This window comes from Embiotoca jacksoni, unplaced genomic scaffold (genome assembly GCF_022577435.1).
Source record: "Embiotoca jacksoni isolate LCO1_2020_lvr unplaced genomic scaffold, fEmbJac1.0.p SCAF_113, whole genome shotgun sequence".
Classification (NCBI taxonomy): domain Eukaryota; kingdom Metazoa; phylum Chordata; class Actinopteri; family Embiotocidae; genus Embiotoca; species Embiotoca jacksoni.
The window spans coordinates 298826-310000 of record NW_027185245.1 but is presented as its reverse complement, the minus strand read 5'-3'; the positions used below and the strand labels follow the sequence as shown (position 1 = coordinate 310000).

Genomic DNA, 11175 nt, shown 5'->3' with positions numbered 1-11175 from the left:
AAGCAATATTCCCTTTGTGCGTCAAGCCACTATTATTTGTTTGTAATCATATTTTACAAGTTAATTTGCAACCATGAGGCAGGACAGGTGGTTTTTTTTTAGAAGATGAGAATGCACTAGGGAGTCTTGACTATGTGTCAAGGACACACACTCGTCGGTTTGTTGTGGTTTTACTGAGGAGGCCAAGCTGCTGCCTGATCCGTCACTAACAGCTGGACTTGTATTTCATAGATAAAGAGAAGAGCAGTTTAACACCAGCGGTGTTGACGCGTGCAATTAGCTTCACTTTTTGATTTAATGTCATGGAGATTTTATCTTTGGAACTAATAACCTGTTCTCAATTGTGGGTCAGCATGGGTTTACAAGAGGCCTGGAAAACCATTAGAAACACATGAATGGTCAATCGAGGTGGTTGAGATGTTAATTTTATTCAAATGCCCCTGTCATTATAGCACAACTGCATCCTGTCTGGGTTGCTGGACCCATGAGGCCCGGGAGATGTTCTCTCTCTGTAGGCCAGCAGGCCGCTCATGGGACCCGGATAAAGACATGATGGCTGGGGAAAGGAATTCGCTTTTCTGAAAAGGCTAATTGACACGCAGTGCTCTTCAACGTTTCCAGTGTACCGCTCTCATATTCCCCCGTAGCCCGCCCGCCCGGCTGGCTGGCTGGCTGTTGTGTGTGTGTGTGTGTGTGTGTGTGTGTGTGTGTGTGTGTGTGTGTGTGTGTGTGTGTGTGTGTGTGTGTGTGTGTGTGTGTGGCTGGCTGGCTGGCTGGCTGGCTGGCTGGCTGGCTGGCTGGCTGGCTGTGTGCTGATGGTCATGGAGTGCTGCCTCTGCCGCTGTGTGTGTGGATTCCTCTCTGCTCCCAGTGGATGGGGGAGGGGATTCGACAAGGGAGTCTGTAATTGCCAAATCTTCTGTGAATAGGGGTCACCCCGTTAGACGCTGCTTGAAATCGTACAGATTATAGCAACGTGGACCGTTTATTGTGGCAATTTTCTGGCAGCTCTGATAGTTTCAACATCTGTAGCAAGGGGCCAACAATAGGCAGGGCTTTACGCATGCCTGGTGAAACCTGCCTACAGCTGGCCTTCATCCACCACCGCTGGTTATTTATGAGCCAATGATGAGTCAAGGTTTATATCGGGGAGCAATATTTCACTGGCGGCCCGCTGCTTGGTCTGCACACTGCAACTACAATAACATGTTTCCTTCTCCTCCACGAGATGTTTGTTATCAGTCTGATATTCATCACCCCCGCAGTTTCAAAGTGTGTTTCCCCGAGCCGGTCCACAATGTAGTATTTATCCCATTTCATTTGTACCTCATGACCCTAATTATAAATTGAATGTAAGGAGAGGAAGGCTATGCTGCAGGAGGGAGGAGGTTTGAAAGACAAGGAGAGATTCTCCCTGTTCTTGCCTTAATTGAATTTCTCCAGGATAATGAGAATATGGAATGGGCCGATTACCATGGAGAGCTATGCAAATAAGGACCATAATGCTTTGCAGCGGGCCACGTGGGCATTCATTAGTCTTTCCGAATCGAAATCCCACTTTTGACCTTGAGTAGGTAGAAGAAAATGAATGAATTCTCCCAATGTTAGATCTGTAATTGTATGTGATGTAATTAGATTTTTAATGTAGAAAGGTGTCCGGAAAAGAACGTGTTTTTATAGAAGGTAGATATTGATAAGAGAGTTAATGTAATTAAAAGTAAATATCTTTTGTTTTCACAGAGAAAGGCAGGAGCAGCTGATGGGATATCGCAAACGGGGGCCGAAACCAAAACATCTTTTACTCCAGGTAATTGAATCATCACCCAACATAATCGTTTCTGTAGCAACGTCCAGCTTCTCCAAACCTGTTAGTTTTTGCTCCGAGAGGCCGAAAGGGGAAGTGTGTGAGAGCTGTTGTCATTAGAGTTATTTATAGGCTTCTTTGAGAGAGAGTGCGATGAGGGTAAAAGGCTCTACAGCTGGATTTCTTTCTGCGCTCATCGTGAAACCCGTTTTGTTGCCCGAGGTTATGCAAGTGTCGCTTGAGTGCGCTCCTCTTATCCTCTTACATGTTCATAATTTCCTTATGCTAAATAGCTCTATATGCAAAACTCAGTTTCTTGCTGAGCCTCTGTTATTGTGTTCTTTTGGCTCCTGAGTGAATCTGCATCAGGACACCTTGTTTTCTATCATTTCCCAGTTTGTAAATACAAAAAAAAAAAAAAAAAGCCTGAAAGTAGCACTCCGTCGCGCTCTAACTATCTTAGCTCAGGCATTTACAGGACCATATTCTGAGCCAAAATGTGATTATATATTTTTGAGAGACTCGCAGCTGATTTCTGTGCAGTGTCGGTCTTTAAGAGGCACAGCTCTCTGCTGGAGTCACACGTGGCCGGCAATCAGGGGATGGAGCGTGACATGTCTGGTGGCACCTCGCTGACCTGAGGTCACACCCAGAGTGTCTTGTGCTTTCCGCTGCGGTGCCCGTCTGACGGCCCCGAGGTCAGGTCTGTACAGGGGGGAGGGGATGGAGGGATGGGGGGATGGGGGGGGGGGGTGAGGAGGCCATAAACGGAGTCCTGATTGGATATTTTATTTTTTTATTTCTGCTGGGCTTCAGCATTCTGCAGACTTTAGTTAGAAGTGATGCAGCAGCAGATTTGGGTCGGTCTACTTCATGTCCTCTCTGTGTCTCCGGAACAAGTCTAAGCAAATTCATTCAAAGTTTATTTAAGATTCTTGGTGCCATTTGAGGGCGAGCCTCATTTACAACCGCCCGGAAATTACAAACGCGGGAAAACAAACAATACCAAGCAAACGGCAACAAAGAAACATACATAATCAATCAAGTAAGAGGTTTTTCGAAGGTTAGTCTGAGCACGAGGACTGACCTTGATGATGTAATAGTGATGTCTTCACGGTTTTCTCAGCTTGGACTTCGGCACCACATCTGCAAACATGCATTCAAAATTAGCAGTGTGAAGTTTATCGCCTTTGAGCAACCAACTTTACGGAAGGGGAACAATGAGTCACTTTAAAATACCTCTTATGTTGCCTCATTTTTATTTATATCACACAATTAGTTATAGAGCCTCAAGTTCCAGTCCTGTTTCTCAAACTTTCTTTATTTTGTTTCCGTATTCTTGAGATTTTGATGAATGCAGGCAAACTGCTAACCCTGTGTCTCGTCTCTTCTTCAAGGTGCCCTCATTTGCCCGAAGATCGAGCATTCCTGCAGGTTTTGAGGAAACGTGTCAGGATGCAGAAGGCAGCCTCAAGTCTGAGCCCATCCAGGTGCAGCGCTCGCAGCCTCAACAGTACCAGCTGAACAGCAAAAAGCACCATCAGTACCAGCCCAGCAGCCAGGAGCTGCCCGCTGACAACAGCAAGAAGAAGTTCATCTACCAGCTCAACAGCAAGAAGCACCACCACTATGAGCCCGATCCAAATATGTACGACGCGCAGGCTTCTCGGCTCAAAGAGGTGGTCAAAGTCCAGGAACCGGCCAGTAAACCAGCAAATCCTGGCTGGAACTTGCCTCTGGCCCTGCAGCAGAAATGGGTCCGGGACAAAGACACCGGCTGCTTGAGCAAGGTCAAAGAGCTGGCAGTGGAAGTGAGGAAACCAGCTGTTAAAGAAGCAGAGAGCGAGCACGCCCTCAAACCCAATCCTAAAGATGCAACCCTGCCGAGTGCTATGAGCAGCAAAATGAAGATAATCAAAAACAAAAACAAAAATGGACGTATTGTTATTGTCATGAGCAAATACATGGACAGTAACAAGGTTCATGGAGCGAAGGGTAAACACGGGGAATCGTCAAGAGAAGAGAAGCCCCAAAACACCAAACCGTCGGAAAACAATCCAGCACACATGACCAAAATGGTGGAGCACCCGGAGAACGGTATCCCCAAAGAGATCTGCAGCGGCAGTTCCCTCTCCGCAGCGGAGCATCCCATCAAGTGTTCCCCGAAGGACCGACACTTCTCCAAACCTTCACCGAGCACGGCTGAGGAATACAACACAGAGGTGGCCCGCGGTCAGGCGGATTTACCGGACGACCTGCCCCTCCAGCTGACCGCCAGCTCCCCTCCGACATCTTGGGCGGTTGACACCAACATCCCGACGCCAACGGCCGTCGACCAGATCAGGATCCCTTCCTTCCCCGGCGACCGCAAGCGAAAACTCTCAGACCCTGCGGAGGACAGGAGCGTCGCCAAAGTCTACCTGACTTCGAGGAGCTTCAGTGTGCCCAGCACCGTGGTCACACCGCCTCAGGACAAACCCATGGACCTCCACTGCAGCGGCCCACGCCACAGCAGTACGTGTACATATGAGGAGACGGGCAGCCAAGAGGAGCCGATGGACCTCAGCTGCCCAAAAACTAAGAAGCAGGTCGACGTGGACGTACATCCGGAGCAGGGGCAGGAGCCGGTGCCGGTGCCGGAGCTTCCCGTTAAAGACACACCTCCGGTTTCGGAGGACACGCAAGAACCTACAGAGAAATCTAAAGAAGCACCTGTTAAAAAAATCTCCCCTTTTATGGGAAATATCATCATCACTGACATCACCACAAACAGCCTCACCGTAACCTTCAAGGAATACATCTCTTTCTAAGAATCTGTTTATACAATGGGACTACCTACCGGTGACCGATCGGACGATCATGTTAATATGTGCATATGTAAAAACGTCAAAATTTTGTATATATGGAAATTTATAATTTATCATTCAAATTCAGTATGTTTCTTATAATGTTTTATACTGTAACTCCTCTGTGATGTTGTAGCCAAGAAAGTGCCCTCGAGGATTTGAGCGAATGCATTCAGGTGGAGGTATTCCACAAAAATTTAAAAAAAGAATCCGTTTATTTGTCATATGGAGCTTAATGGGATACTTTTTGCTGTTGTTTCATACTTGTACCAAACTTATAACCTGAGATGTATGAAGGTTTATACATATTTTGTATTAATAATATCACTTATTTTGGTCCTGATAGAAGACAGAGAAAGGTGAGGTGATCAAAGATCGCATTGAAAGCACTTAATTACATTGTCACGTTTGCTTGTGTCATTACTAGTAGAGAAACAGCTAGTCTCTTTAAGTCTTATTTCACAGGTTGTTTGTTGACAGAGCCTCAGACTGAATCGGCATATATTGTTTTGTTTGTGGCTTGCTTTAGAAAACTGATAAGCCATGACATGCACACCTAAAAGGCAGGTGCGTCTGCATACAGTGTAAACACAGTGACCAACGTGGACACATTTGACTGTGTCGACAACCTTAAAGCGGTTTCCGAGCCTTTGTCTTTTGAATGGTTTTCGTCTCCATCTTTCAGATGCGGGACCGTCCGCCACTGCGAAACTGATCTACGAATATATTGCACATGTAGGAAACATTTTAGGGATACAAATGACAGGTATATCCTCAAAGGTCAGCCAAGAAAATGTCGTCATTTATCAAACATGTGACTTCCCGTTACGATGGCGTATTGATTCTTACTATAATTAAGGTTGTGATTTATCACTGTTGACCTCACATACTGCTGTAGTTACTTTAAAATGGAGTCTCCTCTGGTGGCTTACTGACACACAGATTTACAATATTCATCTCATTTCGCTATTAAAGCTCATTATATGATCTGAAGAAAACACGTGAGCACTATTTAGTTTTTCACACACACACACACACACAAAAAAAAAGCTACCAGGGTCATTAATGTTCTAGAGATTAAATGTGAGTTGCGAGGCTGACTTTGTATACTGTTACATGCAATCCAGTGACTGCAAGCTGTTTTAACTATGCTGCTGAAAATTCAAATATCAAAGCTGTTGGATGTAACCTACATTGGAGTCTGAATGGCCTTCTACGCACATTTAATGCAAAACCAGTAAGAATGCTATAATAATAATAATAAAAAATAAAAATTAAGAGTGCATATTTATTGACAGTTACAAATGTTTGCTGCGTCACAGGCTGCATGTGATTCCATTGAACAGTGTCACCTTTTTGAATGAGTTTGTTTTGCGACTTTTTGTTACCTTTCTTTTAGTTCCTCTTTCTTGCACTTGCTTCAAAGTCAAAATGATTGTTATAAAGTATCAGGAGCTGGCTGACTTGTTGTTGTTAGCACAGCTGGTTGGTTGGTATGTTTCACAATAAAGAAAGAGATTTGACCTATTTTGTTGCGTTGATATTTGCAGGGTGGGGGGGTGGGGGGGGGGGGAGAGAGACTGGGAATGTTTGAACATACTTTATTTTACAGGCTAACGTTTCATAGTTTTCTTTAGCGCTCCAGTAAAAGATTTATGTCTCATTGTTCTCGCCCTGCAGCTCCTCTGAAGCCTCTTCGCTGGTGGAAAGAAAGAGTGGAACATTAAACACTAGAAACACTAACTTGGTTGTGAACCATGAATAGGAAAACAGATCAAGTTGCATAATCACAAACGATCCTGCACAAAGGGCCCTCTGTATTGCATAACTGCACCGGTCACTTGTATTATTAAAACCTTACCCATGCATTATTTTTCTATTGCAGCTTGACCCCTGAACAGGAATGTAAACATAACGGCAGAACCTGAGGAGGGCAGGGAAGGGCTCTTGTATAATTGTGTCCAGGGGAAAGGCTTCATGGAGGGTGAGCGCAAGTGTGTATGTACAGTGCAGCACAATGGCAGGGAGGGCTGAGTAATATGACATTTAAATATAATGTGACTGCCAGCAGGCGTACCCGGAACATTGGGTGTGTTGTTATAAAAGGCCTGCCTCACAATGACACTGCAATCCTTCCTACATTATTATCATGCAGTAAAATGTAGATAAACAAGTCCACAAGTACAATGGAGCACATGGGGGGGGAGGGGGCTGCAGATGTGCAATTGTGCGCGGCTCAACTTTTACGAATGAACTTTAAATACTGACCTTTCTTGACACTGCCAAATGTTGTGGGCCTCTTCCAGTCTTTATGTGGACCACCGAGGGGCCTCCAGCCTGGACTGACGGTCTGTGGACTGCAGACGGAAATAGTTTTTCGGTCATACCGGGATCTCGAAGTGATTTGAAAGATGAACTGTTGAATGCTTCGAGATACAGAAAGGCCCGGGAATGGGTGAGGCGAGGTGTCTCTTTTAGTTTGGTCACGGTAGCTGCCTGTCAAAGGATGTGTACTGAGAAAACTGAAACACCTTTAAAAGAGCTGAGAGGAACTGAAAGAAAGTGTGTAGAAAAGAGTTAAAATGAAGGATTGATTTGGAGCTGTTCTATATTTTTCTTAATTCATATCCTAAAAGATGAAATTGACCAAAGTTGATAGTTTTCCAGCGCTTTCTTTTATTTTAAAATGTATAAATCTTCTCTGGGATCTTGTTCATCTTGCCAATTTAGAGTAAACTGACTCTATAGCTCTCTGCCTTGGAAGTGCACGAAATCAACATGAAGAAAATGATTTCTAAATCCTAAAAGACAGTTGGGTGGAACCCGAAGGCACCAGAGGCAACACCATCCAATGCCTTCACAGATTTGTAATCTGTTGCATCTCATGTGTCTGCCATGTATTGGCACTGGGCTACAATTTCAGAGAAATATCTCAAAATCAAATTCGACTCATTCTCGGCCTCTGTCGAAATTTGCACCAATAAAATCGGCCATTTTCTCCTGCTTTTGTTTTTTTTCTCTGAGACTTTGTGTTAGAAATGGTTACTTCTAAAATTGAAGAATTGAGCTTGAAGTTCACCTGACGCTGGCAATTAATTTAATGTTGGAATTCAATTATTAATTGACTGTTGAATTGTTGATGTATTTTCAGTCAATCTGGGTTTTGTGAGCTTCTGAAATCTAACACGGGCAACCAAAAAAAAAAAAACAACAACAACAACAAAATTGAGAACCAATCAATTAATCCGAACAGGCCCAAGGGAGGCTGTCTGAGAGCCAAACCAAACACACATGACCTGAAGCCATTTTCTAAGAACTAAAACTTAGTTGATATCGATAAAACCAGAATTTTTTTAAAAACCCATGAAAACACCGCATGTCTCTCCCTGGTTATCTCTGTAGGCCTTTCATGGCTTTGAACCAAACTATGTGACTCAGTCATGCATCACTATAGGAAACCGAAACACCGTCGAGCAGGGGAACATATTTATAGACCAAGTGTGATGTTTCACATTCCCCCTTTATCATCCTACCAGCAGCCGCAGCAGCAGCAGCAGCAGCTTTGCTGCCCATGCAAGGTTGGTTTCAGATCCGTTCTGTGCAGCCTCGCAGGATCATGTCAGCAGCAGGATCCTTTCTCTAATTTAGATCCCTGCGTGCGATCCGCCGGAGGCCTGTGGTCTCTCAGAAATTGCAGGAATATTTCAGATGAATGAAATGAAACGTCGTTTCAGTTATCAAGACGTTTTTTTGTTGTTGTTGTTTTGTTTTTTTGTGTGGACATTTTCTCGATTCACTTGCCAAATGAACAAAAGTGGAAACAGAATTCTTTGTCGCATTCTCATCAAAGACAACCACACACAGATCACAAATAGATCCAGCCTATAAACTCTAAATAGTAATAAGAAATGAGAGGAGGAGCCGTGGTCGGGCGTCCCGGGGCCGCTGCAAAAGGATGCTTTCTAATTCAGAACATGCACCGAAATATGACAAAGCTGCAGGTCAGAGCCGCACGGCTCCACACCTTCTCTCTGGCGGTTTTGTGTCTGAGCCACCTTGAGCAGAAAATGTCGCCCGGTGAAAGTAGGACAGTGAACAGCGAGCTGTGTGCAGCAGTTGCCCAGAAACCAGAGAGCCAATAATGTTCTCACAGAGCCAGCTCTGTTTATTCATGTGCGGCTGTCGCCATTGCGGCTCCTGCAGACTCACTTTTCACCGAGTCACAGCCAAATATGGAGACGCAGAGCAGCGGCGGCGGCGTCGTGCAGGATACGAGGCTGCCTGCTCTCTTGCACAAACCGTGCAGCTTATAGCCATTCTCGTACCGACAGGAAATGTCGGTCTACAGGCTATGACTATCAAAATGGTGGTTCATATTTCGACGGCAGCCACAACGCATCTTTTGTCCGCGGCGCGCCCGCCTTTGTCTGCGCCACTGCGGGGAGAATTTAAACAAGACAGAAATCAGCAAACATACGAGCCCGATCATTCGTTACGTGCAACACGATCGACATTAAAGACGCGGCGGCTCGCACCTCTCTCCGCAGGACAGGGCTGCCTCTTTCCTCATGCTACGCGTCAATTTGACCCATCTGCAATCTGATCCCGCATCTAATTAACCTTACAAATGATTAAAAAAAATGAATACAAAATCTCCCCGTTTGCTCCCAAAGGTCTCATTTTAGTTTCATTTATGTCCGGATTTTATGCATTTATTGGTTGATTCGACACAACGGAGAACACAGATCAAGATCAAAAACGAGAGAAATTACATTTATAGGTTATATTTTTAAGTCATACTGAAAATATGCGTCAGATAACTTCGACCATTTCTGTATTAATGTCACCTTTTAGGTGTGTCCTACTATAAAAGCTGCAGCGTCGCTAAAAAAAAAAAAAAATTAAAAAAAAAAAATCCCCACAAGGGCCCTAAAAAGGTGTTGGCGGTCAAAGGGAAATATTTGTATACAGAAAGTCAGTCACGGCATCAACTAAAAGCTTTTTCCAGATAACCGGTGAGGAGACTCCACACCTCTTAATTTGCTCAATCATTAAACCCCGTACAGGCCTGCACAGGTTGCGCAGCCTGCGCCTTTTGGTTCTCATTTTAAAACCTGCAAAGTGGATGAAAATAGAAACAAGAAATCTGAAGTCAATATATGTCTAGTATTGGGTCCGTGCTGTGTTATGTTGAGAGCATTTTGGATTATGATTTTTGTTTTTTTTTAATAAATTGTAATCTTTTTGACTTTCCGTTCATTCCAGTGGAAAGAATGTTGTTGATGATGGCCTGGGAGTTTATTCAGTTTATGACTGCGAAGATTGAAATATTCGGATGTTTCTGTGGGACACACGTGTTATTATTATATTTTCATTTGTTCTTTTAAACGAATAGTCGACGGGTGGAGAAAATTGTGCCTGAAGCGTAAAACCACACGCAACCGGAGGTCCTCACACTTGTTTATTTCATGTTTGTGAGCTAAACGTGAGATCAATTTCTAGAGTGAATGTTATACTTCCATATAGAAGATATTTAATATATTACAGAAAAGCCTGACTGAGGGGCAAACATAGGCTTTACCCTAATAATAATAAGAATATTAATAAAAAAATAATAATAGTAATAATAATTATAATAATCATAATAATTGTATACTGTTTTCAGAAATAAAACATGTATGTTAAAGGAGCCCAGTTCATTTTACTTCACAAACAACAAATACAAATATAACAAAAATAATTATTCCTTTACAATTAATCTACTGCCTCGTAAACATTATTTAGGCTTGCATGTTGAAATAACCATGTATACATATGAGAGGAAAGGAAGACAAAGATTAAAAAGACAAGGTTGCATCAAATGAGACGTATGTATAAAATATGTTTTCGTCGGTAATTTCAGACACCGATGGTCTCATCACGCCGTGTGCGTTGTTTTACATTAAATGAGAGAGCGTTCAGCGGGTTTAACTTGCTATTTCACTGCAGCACAAATTACAAATTGTGTTGGCAAAACGCCTGGCGAGGTCTGGTCTCCGCTGAAGATTCACGTTGGCTCATTCTTTTTTTTCTTTTTTTTTCTTCCAAGATTCAAAAGTGATGCAGGCGTCAAGCAGTTTTCTGTCATTTAGAATAAAAACTCATATGAAACCAGCTGTTCAAGATCATTCTGCTTGTTTTTGCGGAGAAAAGTACATTAAAGCGCGAATTTGATATTCAGTATAGTTCCTCTCACAACGGTTTTTCTTTTGTCAGTTAAAGCCCAATAAATCGAAATAAACGTGCTTCCAATTTGGCTGCAGTTCGTGCGCTTTACAGTCAACGTTATGCGTCACAAAATAAATAGCCTCTGAAAAAAATGATTAAAAGGCCACCTACTCAAACGTATTTTTTAAGAACTGACGTATTATTATTTTTTAAATTTTTAACTTCATTGTGTCACCAAAGCAATCTTTATGCTTCTGCAGCTCAGACCAGAGGATGGCTGTCTTCTGTTTCAGGACAGACGCCGTGCAAATCACAATT

At 43.4% G+C, this 11175-nt stretch overlaps 1 protein-coding gene across 2 annotated transcripts in view; it reads left to right on the top strand.

Moving 5' to 3' along the window:
• cbx4 (chromobox homolog 4 (Pc class homolog, Drosophila)) overlaps positions 1-6173 on the top strand; it is an 8018-nt gene extending 1845 nt beyond the window's left edge. For both annotated transcript variants that reach the window (XM_069143744.1, XM_069143745.1), the window contains 2 exons: positions 1741-1807; positions 3202-6173. In XM_069143744.1, coding sequence (XP_068999845.1) covers positions 1741-1807; positions 3202-4614 — 1480 coding nt within the window. In that variant the 3' untranslated portion in view covers positions 4615-6173. The remainder of the gene's footprint in view (positions 1-1740; positions 1808-3201) is intronic.
• Positions 6174-11175: the final 5002 nt, after the last annotated feature.